This window comes from Cydia fagiglandana, chromosome 18, assembly GCF_963556715.1.
Source record: "Cydia fagiglandana chromosome 18, ilCydFagi1.1, whole genome shotgun sequence".
NCBI lineage: Eukaryota > Metazoa > Arthropoda > Insecta > Lepidoptera > Tortricidae > Cydia > Cydia fagiglandana.
In genome coordinates this window covers 11,332,020-11,352,513 of record NC_085949.1, presented here as the reverse complement: position 1 = coordinate 11,352,513, position 20,494 = coordinate 11,332,020, and the positions used below count along the sequence as shown (strand labels likewise).

Here is a 20,494-nt window from a genome sequence, read left to right as displayed (position 1 = left end):
TTACCTGCCGATGAATGGCATTGTTTTCTTTTGTTAAACCAAACCGCTAATAATAATTACGTGTGCAAAATAAAAAGCAATAACAACAAAAGATTTCATACAAACAACTTTACCGCTTAAAGAATAGAGTTAGAATTACAATTGCAGGTACTCGATACGTATTTTTGGAATTTAGAGCCGTGGTCGCCCACGGTGTTTGTTTGTTTCATGTTTGTTTTCCAAAAGGTGCTATATCGAGTACTTGCTATTGTAATTTCACTCTATCCTTCAAGCGGTAAAGATGTTATTGGTTTAGAATCTTATTGCATTTATTTTGCACAGGTAATTAGCGGTTTGGTTTAACAAAAGATAACAATGCCATTCATGGTCAGTTTCTCAAGTAAATAAATAATAATAAATAAATAAATATTATAGGACATTTTTACACAAATTAACTAAGCCCCACGGTAAGCTCAAGAAGGCTTGTGTTGTAGGTACTTAGACAACGATATAATTACTATGTAATATATAAATACTTAAATACATAGAAAACAACCATGACTCAGGAACAAATATCTATATTTTATTTTTTTATTTATTCAAGGAATTCCAACAGCTACAAATGATACATTAGACTTTTTAGATAGCATTACAGAGCCAATTATAGGAACTCACAAATATAAACTGAATATATGATACGTTACACAGTACACGCTATAATAACAAAGCACAGTATTTGATACAAGATATTGAAGTATGGAATATGTCAAGGTTACAATATATATATACCGGGTGTGGCCTGTAACATGAGCAAAAAATTTAACTGTAGGCTATACTCCACATACTGACCAACATTTGTTCAGCGACTTTTAAAAATAACTTGTGGTTTGATTTTTAATACACTTTAAAGTTTATTCCAAGACGCAATGTATTGCGAATTTTTTGATGTTTAAGGCATGACAAGCAACGTCAATCACAAATGATATGGCATGGCGATGGCGTCCATTGAAGATAATATTTATTTTGTATGAAAAATAAGGAGTCTAAATACTTCGTAATTTTTAAAAGTTGTTGAACGAAAGTGTCACCGTTTGAGGAGTACAATCTATGTTTTAATTATGTGCTCATGTTACAGGCCACACCCGGTATAGCTAGGGTTCTAAGTGACAAAAAAAGGTCGAACCTTTTTTTTCTTGATTAAAGCATGAAACTTGGCACAGTTGTTCCTTATATCAAACCAAGCCGATTTCGATCGGTAGCCCGAAGGAGCCCCCCCTCTGGGGCCGGAGAGGGGGGGGGGGGGGTCAAAGTACCGCTCGCCCGGCTTCATTCTTAAAATTCTAACAGGCCCCGTTTAGCTAATAGGTCATATTTGGTATCAATTTCGGATAAATCAATAACGTAGAATTCATTTCTGGTATAAAAAATTAGCAATTTGTAGAAAAAAATAAAAAAAAACTCAAAATATCTAATTTTTCAAGTTTAATTTTTGTTTCTTATTTATTGTCAGAATTAAACTGCCTGGTTTTTCTACATTGAAAAAATATGATGATAAAGCCTATTTAATGCAGATTTTAAAAACATAACTTTTACATATCTTCATTAAGAGGAAATTGCATAAAAAAAACTTATATCGTCTCGCGCCGGTAAATATCTTTTTACCGACATCGGAATCGATATAGACAACATCCGAAGTACACACTCTGGAGACCGATTAAAAGTATTGTTTATTGTTGTAGATAGATAAAGATAGAAAAGCGTACAAATATTTTCTATTGTGTCGTTCTGTGAAAAAAGGGACCTTGGAAAAAATTATCACAGAGCCTCGCGTTTGTATAGAAGCATACTCGTAGGTATTTAGTTAGTGCCAACCACTCCATGGACTCCATGGTCGCTGTTCTCAATAGGGGATATTACTGCAATGTTCTGCCGCCAAAGTGCAGCACTACCGACTCTAGTAAATTCATAAACTAACTTATACATACTGTACCTTAAACTGTTTTTTGACAAGTTTTCACAGACAATAAAATATGACATTGATGCATCAAGGCGGTTTGTTAACCAGGGCCTATCGGTAAAAGCGAAAATCGAAATTAAGTTATCTGCCTCTTTATCGAATATGCAAGAGTGATAGAGGGATTAGACAACGAAACTTCGATTTTCTTGTTTCGCGGCAGACCCCCAGATTGTTAGTGATTGACAGATAGTGGTAGTGGCGCTACCTACGCAGAGTTTTGCGTAATATTCCCTATTAATAAGAAGTAAACTATAAGTATTATTTAATCTGCTTACTTATTACATTATACCACACTTTAATGTTGCGTCTTGTGTATTAATGCAATTCCTTCCCCCGACACATGAATGGATACATTTCATAATTCACGTATATATGTCAGTTTCAACCATATTCTGGCCAGAGCAGGGTTGTCAGAACAGTTTGGAAACAGTCATCTGCTCCTGGCTTCCATTCCCAAGAAGACGGATTGAGCAAGTTTGACGACGAACTAATGTCTGATCCCAAACATCAACCACACGGTACACTGCGCGTAATGAGGCATTTATACGGCTCCCTTTTGAACAGGTATAACATTATACAACTCTTCATTTCAATATCCCGGTGTAACTTGTCTTCTTCAATATTGCATTTATTACCGAACATATAATATCTCATTTTAGTATTTTAGGGGAATGCTTTTAGCCACCGCTATTGCTCCATCTTGTAAGTGCTTGGATCCTTGTAGTAGCATGGCTGAACTCTGAACAGGTTCCATGTTTCGAACTCACTTTTTCTACCCTTTCAGCTGAATGCTCGAAACAGGGGTAAGACTTCAACTCTTTTAGGGTAAATAAAAAAGTTTAGTTAAGTAGCTTACAGAATAGATAATTTTATTGGCTTAAAAATAGAATTCCCTGGCCTATTGTGGATGCAATGGAGTGACATGTGATATAATTGAGTTTTCCACTGTGTCAACGTGAGCCCACAAATCCTGTAGTTGGGGAAATATTCGTACGCATGAATCTAGTCTAGCTGCTATAACTACATCGTCTATGTCTACTGTGCTTATCAATACCTTGCAATGACTGTTTTACAGCATCTGCAACTAGGGCCATGATATGAAATGAATCGGACTCTTCATGGTTCTTGGAGTATTCGGAACCTCACGAGGAACATTACTTATAACATGTTTCTCTACACAATTTCGCGATGGCATAAATAAGGACTTATAACTCTTCGAAGTTTTGTCAACACAGTGTCTCAAAATGATTTACCTAGTGCTAAAGAAATGAGTTTCACTAAAATATCAGTGGTTATAAGTGAAGCTTATCATCATGGTAAATTTAACTCTTATTTCTATCGGGCTCTGAAACACCAGGAGTCTTACTCGTATTCCAAGCATTCTCTCGATCGACCTTGTAATACTGTAAGCTCAATAAGACTTGTGATAATAAGACTAGATGATATATATATGATAATATGTATTTGATAAATACACTCAAAACATCCATAGGTAATTCAGGAACAAGCTTTCACGATAAACACAAATATATGCCTTCTAGGATTTGAACCGGGTTCCCCATTTAATATATGGTGTATAAAAGTGAGATCTAAGCATAGACCCTTTTTAGCTTGGCCGATACAAGGATTCAAGCTCCTACAGGATAGAGCAATATCAGTAAATTTAATAAATAACATTCGCCAAAAGTTTATTATAACTTCATATGATGATATGTGAAATAGCCTTGTAAAGTGAATACCTTACTGATAAAGCCGTTGCTAAATAATAAAAAAAATGCCTGAAATAATTCTTTACTTGAATAGACTATTGAAACAGAAGCAGCCTTATCAGGATAGAATTATATGTTTGGGGCTTGGGGGTCAGACGTTAGTTCCTCTTTAAACTTGCTCAGTCTGTCTTCTTGGGAATGGAAGCAAGGAGCAGATGACTGTTTCCAAACTGTTCTGACAACCCTGCTGTGGCCAGAATATGGTTGAAACTGACATATATTATATACGTGAATGATGAAATGTACGCATTCACGTGCCGGGGAAAGGAATTGTATTTTTTAATACACAAGTCGCAAAATTACAGTCTGGTATAATGTAATAAAAATATTTAATAATACTTACAGTTTACTTCTTATTCATTGAGAATAGCGACCATGGAGTCCATGGAGTGGTTTACACTAATTAAATACGAGTATGCTTCTATACAAACGCGAGGCTCTATGATAATTTATTCCTAGGTCCCTTTTTTTACTGAACGACACATAAAAAATAGTATTTGTACACTTTTCTATCTTTATAATAGGATCTACAACAACAAACAATACATTTAATCGGTCTCCAGAGTGTGTACTTCGGATGTTGTCCATAACGATGCCGATGTCGGGAAAAAGATATTCACCGCGCGAGACGATATAAGATTTTTTTTATGCAATTTTCTTTTAATAAAGGTAAGGAAAAGTTACGTTTTTAAAATCTGCATTAAATAGGCTTTATTGTCATATTTTTTATATGTAGAAAAACCAGGCAGTTTAATTTTTATACTAAATAAAAAATAAATATTACACTTGAAAAATTAGAATTTTTAATTTTTTTTAAATTTTTTTCTACAAATTGCAATTTTTTTATATCAGAAATTAATTCTACGTTATTGATTTATCCGAAATTGATACCAAATATGACCTATTAGCTTAACGGGGCCTGTTAGAATTTTAAGAATGAAGCCGGGCGGAGCGGTACTTTGACCCCCCCTCTCGGGCCCCAGAGGGGGGGCTCCTTCGGGTTACCGATCGAAATCGGCTTTATTTGATATAAGGAACAACTGTGCCAAGTTTCATACTTTAATCAAGAAAAAAAAGGTGTTTGCACTTAACATCCTCACTAATAAACAGAAAACATACAATGAGCAGCAAATACCGAAGTGAAACATCTATATTCGTAATTTGGTGAACAACATGGACCGGACACCAAATTATTCAAGTGCCAGATCACGCTTCATAGCATATCGCTGCCTGCAACATGTTATTTAGAAGCACCGATTGACTAGGTTACGCCTTATACAAGGAATTGAGCAGTTAAAAACGTCAATATCTAAATCCTTCGACAAGTAATTCAAGTTACGAGATGCGCGACACAGGAAACTATTTTGCCTATAATTAGATAAAGTGCGTTTAAGTGCAAGGGGGGGATAAAACCTTTTAGACCGAGTGGGCGTATTGAACGAGAGTTTAGAAAGAAGTTCAGGGCAATCAATATTACCAGTGGTGATATTAAGTATATAAATTATATCCGCGATTTCACGACGTTTTTGTAATGGAATTAAATGATGTTTTTTGCAAATGCTTAGATAATCTTTAGAGTGATATGGACTTTTTAGCTTAAAGCTTAAATATCTGAGGAACTTTTTTTGAATGCGTTCAATTCTGTTCTGTATTCTGTTATGTATGTAATATCATCATACAAATGCCCTTACCAGGATTCGAACCCGGGACCATCGGCTTCATAGGCAGGGTCACTACCCACTAGGCCAGACCGGTCGTCAAGTGGACATTTTAAAATAATACGACTTTAGAAAGATGTCGTGCCATGAATAGCCAACAGGACGATTACCTTTCGTAGGCGCGCTGGGGCTCCGTGTCGAGCAGCACCGAGTTGATAGAGTTCCACTCGATGTTCACTTGCGTTTCGCGGCTGCCGTACATCAGGTTGTGGACCGTTCCCTCCAGAGGGCTGTAATAGAAATTATCATCAGTTTACGATTAATCAATACTTATTATCTTTCATTCTTTCATACAATAAGACAGGCCAGGTTACGATAAGATTGCCACCCAGTTTCTTAGTAAATGGCGTAACATTTTTTTCTAGGGTTCCGTACCCAAAGGGTAAAAACGGGATCCTATTACTAAGAGTCCACTGTCCGTCTGTCTGTCTGTCACGAGGCTGTATCTCATGAACCGTGATAGTCAGTTGAAATATTCACAGATGATGGATTTCTGTTGCAGCTATAACAACAAATACTAAAAAGTACGGAACCCTCGGTGGGCGAGTCCGACTCGCACTTGTCTGGTTTTTGTACATACCAATTCGGTTGAACAATTGAAAACAATCAAACTAGTATCCGGAATATGAAATAGTTATTTGTACAACAAGAGATCAAAGTTTGATATTTCTTCGAGTGCTTATTTTCGAGCCCCGTACAAGCGAAAGATTCTATAAATAATATAATTTAGAATCTTGAGCGTAAGAAGGGACTCAAAAGCGCACGAGATGTAAATAATTATGATCTCGTGTTGTACATACAAGTTTTATTAGACAACCCGAACCCTGTTTTAAGTAAGCAAAGTACTCTTGTCAGGCGTGGCTCATTCCGCGATTTCGTCGCTTTGCAACAAGTACATCCGTTCCACACCAATTTTGGTGGCTAGCCATGACCCGCGCGTGGCGCTGTCGCCACCTAGCGGCCATATCTGTCCTGATCGTAACAGACACGCTTTGTTAGAGAAAGAGTCTTCTGTACCCAGTACTATTATTTATTCTGTGCCCTTGTTCGAGCTGCTGAGGTCAAATTGAGGTTTAATATAACCTGAAGGGCCCCTTGAGGCAGCAGTCAGTGTAGCAGTGGCGGGCGTCGGGCGAGGCCACGTCGCGCAGCTCGCGGTAGGCGTGCTCCATCTGCTCGCGGTTGTAGGCGCGGATCTGCGCCATGGTGAGCTCCGAGTTGAGCGCGCACGCCGACTGCCGCAGGTCGTGGTTCAGCTGTTTAAACAATAGGTTTTTTTATAATATTTCAAACAGTTACATAATTGAATAAGAATTGTAGGTAATGAGTAGAAATAAAAACATTCAGCTGATCGGAAATTATGTGACTCGATCACGCCGGAAATTAATTCTAAGCATTATTGGCACAGATCCACTTTGTTGGCACAGGCTCGGTATAAATGCAAAACATTGTCACAAAATTGACGGAGACACGCTGACACGCATAACACTAAAATTAGATAACCACCGAGTATATCTGTCGAGATAACTGAACCCTCCTGTTGTTCGTCAACTGACCTTGGACTCGTAGCTCTCCTCGCAGGTGATGGCGAGCTTGGCGTTGACGAGCTCCTTGTTGAGGCTCTCGTTGCCGTCTTTGGCCAGCAACTCTTGAAACCACTCCGTAACCACCGAGTATATCTGTCAGATAACTGAACCCTCATGTTGTTCGTCAACTGACCTTGGACTCGTAGCTCTCCTCGCAGGTGATGGCGAGCTCCTTGTTAAGGCAGTCGTTGCCGCCTTTGGCCAGCAACTCTTGAAACCACTCCGTGCGCCACCGAGTATATCTGTCAGATAACTGAACCCTCATGTTGTTCGTCAACTGACCTTGGACTAGTAGCTCTCTTCGCAGGTGATGGCGAGCTTGGCGTTGACGAGCTCCTTGTTGAGGCTGTAGTTGCCGCCTTCGGCCAGCAACTCTTGAAACCACTCCGTAACCACCGAGTATATCTGTCAGTTAACTGAACCCCTTATATTGTTCGTCAACTGACCTTGGACTCGTAGCTCTCCTCGCAGGTGATGGCGAGCTTGGCGTTGACGAGCTCCTTGTTGAGGCTGTAGTTGCCGCCTTCGGCCAGCAACTCTTGAAACCACTCCGTAACCACCGAGTATATCTGTCAGTTAACTGAACCCCTTATATTGTTCGTCAACTGACCTTGGACTCGTAGCTCTCCTCGCAGGTGATGGCGAGCTTGGCGTTGACGAGCTCCTTGTTGAGGCTGTAGTTGCCGCCTTCGGCCAGCAACTCTTGAAACCACTCCGTAACCACCGAGTATATCTGTCAGTTAACTGAACCCCTTATATTGTTCGTCAACTGACCTTGGACTCGTAGCTCTCCTCGCAGGTGATGGCGAGCTTGGCGTTGACGAGCTCCTTGTTGAGGCTGTAGTTGCCGTCTTTAGCTAGCAACTCGATCGACACCACTCCGTGCGCAACCGAGTATATCTGTTAAAAAACGTTGTGTAAGTTGCGACACGTGATAACTGTAAATGATTCAAAATTGAATCAAGTAAAATTAATATTTTCAAAAAACTTAGTCTGTTCTATTCCTGAATTTTAAAGCGGTTTTCGTACTGATGCAGCTTTCTAATGTAACGCCAGTTAGATAACCAGCATTTAGGTGAATAGAAACTGATCCTGACTTACATCGATCAAAACCACCCCTTGAAGTTTTGAATTGCAAAAAAATTATAGTTTCATCAATCTTAACTTCTCCAGTCTAAAAGGACAAATGAACACCTAAAAATGCATAATAAATTCTGATTTTCAAGACAGTTTGCCCGGTGCGAGTTGTAATATAGCCACCTGCACATTCTGTTGTATTCTGCTTCGGTTTTGTTTTTATGTTCTGTGTTGTTTTGTGTTTGTTTTACGTGTCAATGGGTACACTGAAAATCAGCGTCGTAACACTACTCATGTGCTGCGGCACATGCTGAGTGTTATCCTTTTTGGAACCACTTGCAACACTGTAACTCCAAATTTACCTAGATTTAAGCCTATTTTAATGTTGTTGTGTATGTGTGTTTCCAATCAAAGCATCATTCATTCATTCGTTCACCTCACCTTGGCCATGAGGCGCGGTTGGCGCACGAAGCGGTTGAACATGGCCTCGGCGTTGGCCTCCCAGTGCGCGTGCGACTCGAGCAGCGGGGCCGGCGCCACCTCCGCCAGCCGGCACGCCATGGCCAGCGGCGGCGTGCTCAGGCACAGGCCGGGGGGCAGCTCGCGCAGGCTCGAGATCGCGATGCGCCCGAACGTACCGAAGTCGATGTATGCTATCTGATAGGGAAATCAATTCGTATTAAATAAAAAAGAACCGGCTGCACGAAACGGTATGCCATAATTTTATTTTTCTCAAACATGCAATGAAATATTGATGTTATGTTCCTTATAATAGGCTGCGAAGTATGACGTTTCAGGTGCGGCTAGGACAAAAGGTCGTTAATGGAATTTCATACAAATCTTGCAGGCCTAGGCCGGCAAAGTCCTCTTTTTTAATTTTCATTTCACAGATATTTGTGACACAGCATCGTGGCATTCATCCATAAAAAAATAGAGGCTGTATTTGCTTTATGGTTCGTAATGACACTGCCACTACGCCTATAAAAAAAAAACAAATTGTTTGCTATAATTTGCAGTTTTATTTGTATAAAATCAACATGAATTTAATAAATAATACATTATTAATCAAATTCTATCATTTTAAATTATAAATTTAACTACACAAGTAAAACCTTTAAAATATTTCATCTAAACGTTAGCGGTAAAAAGGTCTACTCAAACACGCGTAGTTATTTTTTTTTAATTGTTATGGAGGTAAAGTTGAAAAAATTTCATTCTGTTTTATTGGATTTATGGTGCGTTGTTGATTTTTTTACTTTAATATGAGTTCCGACGAAATAATGAAATTAATATTGTAATCGTAGGTGTTGGAATTGGCAGCGTAAGCAGAATTGATTTTAAATAACTTGCTGCCTCTGCCGCCAAGTCAAAGATGAAGTATGTATAGGTGAACCAGGATCTATTGAGGGTGCGCCATGTTACGGAAATTTGTTGGTACTAATTTCTAGCAATGGCAACAATTTTAATAATAGACAACATCTACCCTCTATGATAGTTGTCAATATTGACAATGTAAACATTGCTTTGTATAGTTTCGTGTGAATTATTATTAGACTGCAATAATCATGCCGAAAGTTTTAGATTTTACAGAGAAAAAAGTTGTAAATAGTGTATATAGTTATTTATTGGAAAAAAAAAACGTGCGGGAGAGGAATTTCTTCCATTAGAAAACATAACGAAATTAGCATCTAAATTGACGGGTAAGTTTCAAACTTATGAACAAATGTCACTATAGTCAGGTCGTCACGATTTGGTTGATGTCTTGTAATAATTTGATTTGTGTATTAGGTGTATCGCATGCATCGGTATCACGGATTGCTTTTGTTCCAAACGCACTGTTGTCATATAACAACAAAGAAAAAAAAAGTGACTACTACGAGTTCTTGAATAAAAATAATTTTAAAAAGTGGGTCACAGAAAAACTTATTCCCAATCTCTACAAAAATTCCTGTGTTGTCATGGACAACGCAAGATATCTTTCTTTTTAGGTCAATAAAGCACCTAACACTTGTAACAGTTGAAATCAGCTCCACTGGTACTTCACCGGGTCGCAACAACGTAGGCATGAAACTGTTAATATTTAACCTCAGGGCGCCTTTACTGGGTTGTAATGTAAATGAAAAGAAGTAGAAATTCTGGAGAAAGTCTTTATTCACACTGGGTCACACAGCTACACTTTTATTGTCCACTGACGTTGAGTTAAAGTTCAAATTAAGTTTTTAACTAACCTGGATTGTTCCTAAAGCACTTGCGAACACTCTTTATTTATTACACATACGGAATCCACTACGCAGACGCCGATGCCTCCAGGAAGCAGGTCCAGGGTTAAGTGGTGACGTGGATGACCAGCTCGGACACCAGATGCCGGCCGGAGCTCATCCCTCGAAATCGTTGTCAGGTCAACCTAAGGACCCCTACAACAAGGCAAAACCCAGCTGTAGAACCAAAGAAATCTTGCAAAGCCAACGTGCTAGACATTTGAGGTTATATAACAGTACTTACAGTTTTGGGATTTTAAGTGTTCATGAATGCGACGACTTCTCCAGTTTTATTTTATATTTAACATGATTAACGTAGAGATGACTTTAGTTGCCAGAATTGTGGCCTATAGCTATCTTTTAACTTCATTTTGGAATTTTATAATTCAGCACTCTTCTGGTCACCTCGCCGTTCGTATCGAAAAAGGCAGCATCCTCTGTGATGCGCCCCTATCACGGTTGCGGATTACACCTGAACTAATTACTTATCTAATTCGCTAAATTCGCTTGCGCACGAGTTGGGTTCATAGGTGAGCCTAACCGTTTTGTGAAGCACACAGAGACATTTAATTTATGTATTTATCTTAAAGATTGTAATATTTATGTTACACACTCAATGGAAGAAGGGAACAATTTGTCAAATGGCTCGATGACAATAATATTATTATTAGTGATCCGCGAAAAGCAACTATAGCCACTTTGCTAGTTATCGTGAGGAAAAATACGCCCGATTCGCACTTATTAAAGTTGTCGGAATAAAACAAAAATCATCTGCCAATTTCCATTGTCCCTACTATACAAATTGTTGCTATATAAAATTCAAAACGAGCGCCCTCCTGACAATAATCCCAAAGTTCTGGTTTACCTATATATGGTTGCTTATGGCAATTTTATTATTTGAGAAACTAAGAAAAATGGCTTACAGTTTATTAGAAACAGTTTTGTGGCATATTTTAAATAAATGTAACTGCAAATTATAATAACTTATTTACTCCATGCATAAAGCAACGATGTATGTGAAACATGATATCAACATGAAAGACTATGTAAACTTATGTGACGAAAACGACAGTCAGACGGATACAAGGCGAAAAAATCAAAGATACATGAAAATATACGGGTAGTAAAAATACACGACTCGTGACACACGTGAAACATACGCGTGATAATGATATAGGTACGTGTTGGTTATATTTTGGGTGTAGTTTACTTTTAGTTTTTTCTATAAATAAAACTTGGGTTTCGTGGATTTTTTATTTTATTTATTTCATTGCATGTTTGAGAAAAGCACTATACATACCTCGGCGGGAAATGGGGTTGCCCGCGCTCAGACCTATCCGGCCTCGCTTCGCTCGGCCGGCAACCCCTTTCGTCCCGGCCTCTGTAGTAATGTACTATTATTGTCTTCTTCAGTGATAGTTATTATAATTGAAATGACCCACCTCAACCATGTCCTTGAGCACCTTCTGCACCCGTGCTCTATACACGCACTGGTCGGTATACGGGGCGGCTACCAGGTCCCCAGGAGACACGGGGTCCGTGTAGCTCAGGAGCTTGTTGCAGTTGAGTGTTGCTTGGATCTCGTTGAGCTCGCTCATTGCGGTCTCTTCGTCGTATTGCACAAAGAACTTGCCCACGCTTATCACCTGTGCAGGTGAAAGTAATTTTATACTAATCATAGTTTCCTGGTTAAAATTGTAAGTAACCGAAAGGTCTCTTAATTTTTATTTCCATTCCATTACAATATAGTTATAAACATTAATTACATTAAAAAAACCGGTCAAGTGCGAGTCGAACTCGCGTTTTAAAGGTTCACTACATTAAGTCCGACTCACGCTTAACTGTACATGCACATAGGTAAAGAACTATTTTGTGTATGTTTTTCAAAATTTTTGACCCAGTGTATTTTACCTCTTTTACTGAGACTATTTTTTTAAGAATAATGGACATATTTGCTAAGTTGTTTTCATTTTATAATTTGTTTGAATTTTATACCTCTGTATCTGAGATGACGTCAATTTATAACCTTCAACTCCGACTATTGCAAATAAATTTCTGCACTACGTAAATTATTTGTGTTTTAGTTTCGTATAGCTAACGTCCAGAAGAGTTAGTTTACATAGAAATATTTCAAAGGTTAAAATCTCGATTATTACATACCTACTTAAAAAAACAATAGGTACCTGTTAACGAATGTGGAATAACCAATGTTTCTATTGAATACTTGTTCAAAATAAATATATAATTCAGTCTCAAATATTCTGAAACAGTCTGAAACTCATGCATAATGTTTACAAAATACATTATTTTATTTAATAATTGCACCTCTATAACTGAAATAACCTTCTCACCTCTATTAGTGATACCCTCTGTAAATGAGACAGATATTTATTTGTACCTGGCTTTCCGAGACACTGGGTAAGTGGGATACCTCTTTAAGTGAGTCAAAATTTGCTGAACCCTTGAAGTCCCAGTTATCCAGGTTTCACTGTAGTTTGAAAAGCTTTTACCGTGCCACTGACGCCACGGGGTAAAATTTAGTTTTGTGAATAAATAATGCCAACCTAAAAGTGGGGTGTCTTACAGTAGATTTTCATCAAAAACCAATCGACGTCAAATGCCGTATTTGGCGTCGTTGTCACGATTTTACGTTGACGTCAATTGCGGCTGTGGCGTTCAAAAGGTTAATACGCTCCCCTCGCGCCTCGAATTTTGCAAGAAGACTATAGGTTTTACAACCAAGGCCACGAGGGGTAGTGTTCAGCCAGCTTAGCCAAGATGACAATCGTTATCGCTACGACAACGAAACGCGTTGTCTCTCTATCACTCTTCCATATTAGTGCGACAGTGACAGTTGCGTTTCGATCGCTACGGAGCGTAAGCGATTGGCCAGTTTTTGTTACCTGGGTCACTTTGAGGGGGAAATATGTCTGGTCGATGCTGGGCAGCCGCGGCACTTGCAGCTCTTTGGGTATGGCCGATCGGCTCTGGGTCATCTCCTCGGCGAGGGCTTTCGCTTCCTCCAACCTACGACAAAAATATACAGAGGGATTTGTGATGTGACATTAAAGACGGAAACAAGAGGTACTGACTGCAGTCTGTGAGGTTCTCAATATGTACAGTCGCCATAAGATATCGGAGCGGCCAAGGTATTCACAATATCTGAGCACGCACTCTAACGCCTTGACAATAGAGGCGTGGGCCAGATATTTGTGAGCGCCTTAGCCGCTCCCATATATCACATGGCGACCGTACATACATTCACCCATTTTGAAACTGAGCTTTTAAAACAGAATACGAATCCATATATGGCGGATATGATATTCAACTCTATTGACGGGTATTAAAGTTCAAATTTAAACAAATATTTTTTATTACATGCAGTGGGTACGGGTACACATGGGTAATTGATAGAAAATTGTCTTTATTAAGTCTACGATAACACAACACTTACTTTTATGTTTTGAAAAGATGTGTCCCACCGAGTTTGTTACTGGTCCCATATTGGGATACCCTCCTCCAATTGAGGGGGGATTTAAATCTTCTCGAGGCAGAGGTGTAGGGTTGGAGCCGGTATAGCTTTATTTGACGATCATAGGCGCATTGTAATATGCCTACTTGATTTTTTTTTTCTTTTTTATCTTATCTTACTAAAACTTTGAAAGGTTAACAAACGATCTTACGGTAACAGAGGTATTCTGATGTCCATCTTCAGTTGTCTCGCCTTCACAGCCTTGTACACTGCCAGCAATATTTGGCCAGGGATCGTTGGGTCCTGATAAATACACGCATCAGTTTATATTTTAATAGACAAAACTTAGCATAAGTTAATTTAACCTCTAGCGGCCCACCATACACGGAAAATTGGCAATCGAATTTGAATCAACGGTATTAGAAAATAGAGTTGAATTTGTTTTGTTTTAAAATCAAACGAAACGAAATAAAAGAAACTCTATTCCATTTCATTAAGATTTAAATTTCATTGGAGGTAATTTGTACTAGTAATAGGACATTGAACCCCAAGAGGTTAAGGCAAACAGTCATGTTAATATATTATTTTGCGCCAATAAACAATTATATACGAGCCCCGATGCAAATTATTTCGTCTAGTTCCACGCAACAATTTTGTTTATTTTAATAAATTTTACACATGAATATAAAATGACCCAGTAATGGGAACCATAATAGCAATGTTTAATGTAGTTTATTTTGATCGTATAATAAAATTGCATGAGACTTTTATTGCTGAAAAAAAGGACTTTTCAAAAACGTTGTCCTAATCATATTGTCCTCTCCTACAGCACTGCTGCATGCATGGGCTCGAAACAAAATTGACAGTACATTGGCAGAGCCCTATTGCTTTCCCTAGTAATAGCCCTTTTCGCATATGTTGTAATCCTACCCGCCAATAAAAAAATAAAAAATCATTATTTTTTTTCTTTCAGTACAAACGGTATTTCTTGTATTTGGATTTAGTTATTGCAGAGTATTACCATATAAAATTAAATTACATTAGTATAAGCATTAAATATTAGTATTTTTTAAGGCGCGGTGTGTAGTAAGATGCGCTTTTTTGTAACCATATTTACAGACTTTTACAAGGATTTCATGCATTATTTTCTAGTATGTATAACTTTAGTCCTTGAACTACGTTATTGCTTGTCAAAAACACTACGGCTCATTATTTTCTCGATAGAATCTTAAGTTGAAAACATGCTTAAAGCTGTCTTTTGATCCATATTTTAGAAGTACTACGACGAAAATGGATATGAAACTTACCTCATTCGATAGCTTTTAAGTAAATCTTCGTTATTGCTGGTCCTTTTATCGATACGTTAATCTTTTGATTCATAATTTTATGAATTCAACTTTTGCCTACTAAATTACACCCTACGCGGCAATACCTTGCGCCCATTCCCCGCGCCAGTACGCCCGTGGCCACTGCCAGCGTCGGACCTATGCTAGTTTAGTGGACGTTTCATAAAATGGGTAACCACTGTATAAATATGCAAATATGTTATACACACAATGTTTTTCAATATACTTACGAAGAAAAGCAAAATAATTCTTAATTACTGTGACATTTCAGACATTCGCCCGTCATATTGTCATTTTATAACAAGTTGGGAAGCAAAGGCACACACCCATCTAACCAATCCGGAATTCAGTCACGATTGATAAATTGTGTAAACATATTTTATTAAAGGCTATTAAATTAATCAAATTGAATCATTTTTAAACATATGTGTACGGGATTCAAATACCTATGTGGGAGTGTTTAGTGTATGGAACTCCGAAACTAAAAGCGGTGAAACGGTAACCATTTCACCGCTTTTAGTTTCGGAGTTACCTACATTCGTTTTAAGGGAAGTGGTCGAAAAATGCCTAAAATGGTTTTGTGTTTAATATTAGGTAAGGTAGAAGTACTAGTGCTCGACGCTGCACTAGTATTTGACATGGGTATAGTGTGTAGCTTTCAAATAGAGCTCGACGGCTAATCCTATTGTCTATTGTTAAGTAAAACCGCTCGTGCCACGTGCCACAACCACCTGCATAAAAAATACGTACTTCGGTTACTGAGTGCCGGCGAGTCGAACGCTACAGAACCAGTCTAAAATGTGTCATCGAGATGCGTAACAAAGGCGCGTTATCGGAGAGCGCACCTACACTGGTTTTTTGAGCGTTGGCCTAGCCCGCGCTCAGGTGCCAAATAAAATAATTAAGACCCTTTTTTGCAGGTAAGTAGCACGTGCGGTTTTACTTAACAATAGACAATAGGATTAGCCGTTAAGCTCTATTTGAAAGCTACACACTATACTTTATGTCAAAGTAATATAGGTTAAATTTGAACGGCGACGATCTTTCTGTATTCAAATTTAATTCTTGTCACTTTGACATAAAGTGCCCGTGTCGAATACTAGTGCAGCGTTGAGCACTAGTACTTCTACCTTATTTCCGCCAAGTCCGTACCATGCGATATGGAAATTTATTCCAAAAAATGTTGTTTTTATATACCACTCTGGTGGCAAGCAAGCATACGACCCACATTCACCATAGCCTATGGACGCCTGCAGCTACGGGGATGTGAAACATCATGCTAAATGTTGATTGATTTTATATAAAATAAAAGTCCTAATATATAAAATAAGCTTTCGTAAGTAATAGTTACTGATTTTTAAAAAGCGTTTTTCAATTAAAAGACATGTCAAGATCGCTTACCTTCTTTCAAGTACTTTTTAATGCTAAAAAGAACGAACTACAGTATTCTTCCTTATTTTCAATACCTACTTGCCCGAAATTGACTTCTAGAATTAGACCAAGTCTGCGACGATTTTGATTGCACACGCAGTGCAAGTGTTAATCATAATTTCATAAAGGTTTGTCGTTCATAATGACACTTGCACTGTGTGTGCAATCAAAATCGTTGCAGAATTTTCTTGGTCTAACTCTATTATATTTTTAAGGTAAGTGTACCTACTAATTTCTGTCTCATAATAATTGGGTATAATTTGATTAGGTTCTTAGTTTGTCGGGGTATACTCTCATATTGTATATAATTTCATTAAATACTCTTTAAAATACGAATTTGCTAATAAACCTTATTCGATATTATTTGCCGGAAAAAATCCCGGAACTGACAAATCAGAATATTCAGAATACCGATGGCGCCAGAATAAGGATGTAGACGTGATGCGCGGGAATGGTGTGGCGGGGCGCGCGGGGCGCCCGCCCGCCTGTTCTACCACTCGTCTGCTTCACCCCCTCGGAAACGTAAAACTCAAGTATAAGAGCGCCTTAAACAAAAACATTATTTTTGAACAAATGCGAGAACCTCTAAAAATGGTCTCACTAGACGAAAACATGTGCATCGGGGCTCGTAGAAAACTGTAATTTCTTTTTATAAAATAAATAGTTTAAAGGGCATAATATTGTCTTCGGTTACCGCAATAGTTATGAAATAAAACTATTGAAACAGGTTATATTACTTTAAAGGGCCTTAACCTTTGCATTATGGAAAACTAGGAGCGGGGTAGGTTCGTGTTTTGTTTAATGTAAATTTGGTTAATGATTAAGTTTAGTTTTTATATGATTTTATGCTTATTTTGACAAATAAAAAATTATTAGTTTAATTAGACTTACTCCATCTGCATTTTTGCTGCGGCTACAGGTTTCTTCACTAGTCGGGAAGGTCAGGAAAACTTTCCTGAAAAAAAGGACGATTTTGTAATGTATGTTGGACGATTAGGAAACTGCAGTACTTTGGTCATATATTACGAAATGACAAATACCACCTCTTCCAGCTGATAATACAGGGGAAAATCCAGGGTAAACGAAAGTGTGGAAGAAGACGAACCTCGTGGCTCAAAAACCTCAGGTGCTGGTTCAGGATGAGCACCAGATCGCTGTTTCGAGGTCCAGCGTCAAAAGTGAAAATAGCCCTAATGATAGCCAACCTCCGGCAGGAGACGGCACCATAAGAAGAAGAAGATGTTGGACGATATACAGGGTAAAAGTTGTAACCTCCAGCTCAGGGATGTTACGGAGCTCCGTTTGCGTTAAGACGGAACTTCCGTTTGGATAAATTGGAGGAGAAATATCACCTTAGACGACCCAGGCCACACGCTCATGGCGACGCGCCGTATAAGGAGAACCGACCCCAAGTAAATACTAAATAGGATGAGGCGAAGAACAAGTTCTCTATCTATCAACTCTATGACCGTAGTTGCAGATGTAGCCGGCCTGTGAGCTTTTCCGTTAAGGGGCCCACTGATTATCAGTCCGCCGGACGGTATCGGCCTGTCAGTTAGAACAAACTTTTGACAGTTCCGATTCGGAACTTCCGAACAACTGACAGGCCGATACCGTCCGGCGGACTGTTAATCAGTGGGCCCCTTTACCTGCTGTTGTTGTCGAAGGTGACGCGTGGTTCCTCCTTGGTGAGCTCGTGCACCTTGTTCCTACCCTACCTCTATCTGTCAAGTCTATGACTGTAGTCACAGATATAGCCTGCCAGTTTTCAGAGGGCCTACCGCAAACCACTTTCGATGTGTTATCTCCCTGTCACACTTAAGTACGAATATACAAGGGCGACAGAGAGGCAACACGTCGAACGTGGTCCGCGGTAGGCCCTCAGGTTTCCGTTACCTGCTGTTGTTGTCGAAGGTGACGCGTGGTTCCTCCTTGATGAGCTCGTGCACCTTGTTCCTGATGGCCGCGGCGTAGATGTGGCCGGGTTGGTGGTCGGGGAAATTCTTCAAGTATACCTGCGGAATACAATGTATACTTGTGTCAATTCGTAGCATATGGACATATGCTAACTATGACGTACTAACGGGAAGATAGTACTAACTAGTGGCAGGCGTGGCTCACTCCGCGATTTCGTCGCTTTGCTACAGGTAGCTAAAAGTACATACGTTCCACACCGATTTTGGTGGCTAGCCATAAGCCCCGCGTGGCGCTGTCGCCACCTAGCGGCCATGTCTGTCCTGATCGTAACAGACGCGTTTTGTCGGAGAGTGAGTCTTCTGTACCTAGTACTATTATTTATTCTGTGCTAGTGGTTAGGTGGATCGGCTTTGTCTTGTCATTCGTTGCCATGTTATAGGCCCCATGCATGAACTATAGGCAGTATAGGAGAGGTCAGATTTTTGGCGCGATGCGTAAATGTGTCGTTTATGCTTCCTATGTAGCCGACAAGATGGCAGAACCTACTATGCATAAGGAAACATACCGACGAGAACGGTAGACGGTAGCACTTGCTTTGGCTATGTACAAGTGCACATATGTTTCCGATTCAGGCCACAAGATGGTAGACCCTCCAACACGCACGGTCCCTATATTTTTACGGTACACTGGTTGAACCTTCGTTATTGGATTTTAATCCCCAAACTCCTTTTTTCCCCAAACTTGTTACACTATTTCTTCTAACAAAATTTGCTACTGGTTTTTCCGTGGTTTCTCCTGACTGACGGGACATAATAACAACAAGAAATGATTGTTAATCTTAACTTATTTTGTGGTATTGTTAAGGGAAATGTATTTTATGTTAATTCTATTTAACTGCCTCTAGTAACATAGAGTTCTGTCAGCGTACAGTAAGAAAGTAACGATTTATAGTTACTTCTCAGTTGGATCCATTTTGTGATGCACACTGTTCTGTTTCTTTCTGCTATTGTTGTTTGTACATATTTTGTAATCGTCACGAATATGTCTTATATAAACTGAAATAAATATCATAATCTAAGAAAAACTGACCAAGGCAGTGCCCCAGGTTCTCTGAAAATCATATCATCATAATCATTCATTGTTTTCAGGGTTTCTGAAAATAATTTGATTTGCTCTAATACTTCTAATAGTATATGTGTTTTATCTTTTTTTTTATCTACACGGTGTAACATGAGTAAACCGAATAATTTTAACAGCGTTATCCTGATCATATTTAGAGACAAAAATGTCCTATAAACTTTTTTTTAAAAACGCCTAGTTTCAGAGATAATATTAATTTAAAATAAACAAGTTTTTTTTGTTACATAATGTAAAAGGCCTTTTTGATGGTAATGTTGCTGCTATGGGACGTAGTCTAAATATCCTTATTGATAGATGTCAAAAAGTGACAAGTAACACTTTGCAAAAAGGTTTTACGAAAAAAAAATGTAAAAATCAGTTTTAAGTAACAAGTTTACCAATAACATTTATTTTTTATGTACAAATACATTCAAAAAATGGAAAAAACAAAACAAAAAAAAAATTTTTTTTGGCGAAATTGATCTAAAACCCATATTAAATTTTTTCCTTCTTTTGACCTCAGAAATGCGTGGTTAAAATTATTCGGTTTCCTCATGTTACACCGTGTATAGTTAGTACTTACTGTGGTGCGCGGATCAAGTCCGTTTAGTTCACGCAGTGCGTCTCGCTCGCGCGTCTCGTTCTGCGAGCCGTGCACGAAGTACTGCGGGTAGAACGCCCCCGCGAGTATCACCTGTGGGCAAAAACACCGCCATTAGCAGACGTGGCTCACTCCGCGATTTCGTCGCTTTGCAACAGGTACATCCGTCCCACACCTATTTTGGTGGCTAGCCATAAGCCGCGC

At 38.8% G+C, this 20,494-nt stretch overlaps 1 protein-coding gene across 1 annotated transcript in view; it reads right to left on the bottom strand.

The window, feature by feature from the left end:
* The window catches only part of LOC134673177 (probable ATP-dependent RNA helicase spindle-E), a 41,287-nt gene that overhangs the window by 9,554 nt on the left and 11,239 nt on the right, over positions 1-20,494 (bottom strand). Inside the window, exons 13-22 of the mRNA XM_063531131.1 lie at positions 20,273-20,383; positions 18,550-18,668; positions 17,545-17,608; positions 14,088-14,179; positions 13,308-13,431; positions 11,847-12,050; positions 8,588-8,803; positions 7,844-7,969; positions 6,567-6,739; positions 5,594-5,713 (exon numbers count right to left, since the gene is read on the bottom strand). Coding sequence (XP_063387201.1) covers positions 5,594-5,713; positions 6,567-6,739; positions 7,844-7,969; positions 8,588-8,803; positions 11,847-12,050; positions 13,308-13,431; positions 14,088-14,179; positions 17,545-17,608; positions 18,550-18,668; positions 20,273-20,383 — 1,349 coding nt within the window. The remainder of the gene's footprint in view (positions 1-5,593; positions 5,714-6,566; positions 6,740-7,843; positions 7,970-8,587; positions 8,804-11,846; positions 12,051-13,307; positions 13,432-14,087; positions 14,180-17,544; positions 17,609-18,549; positions 18,669-20,272; positions 20,384-20,494) is intronic.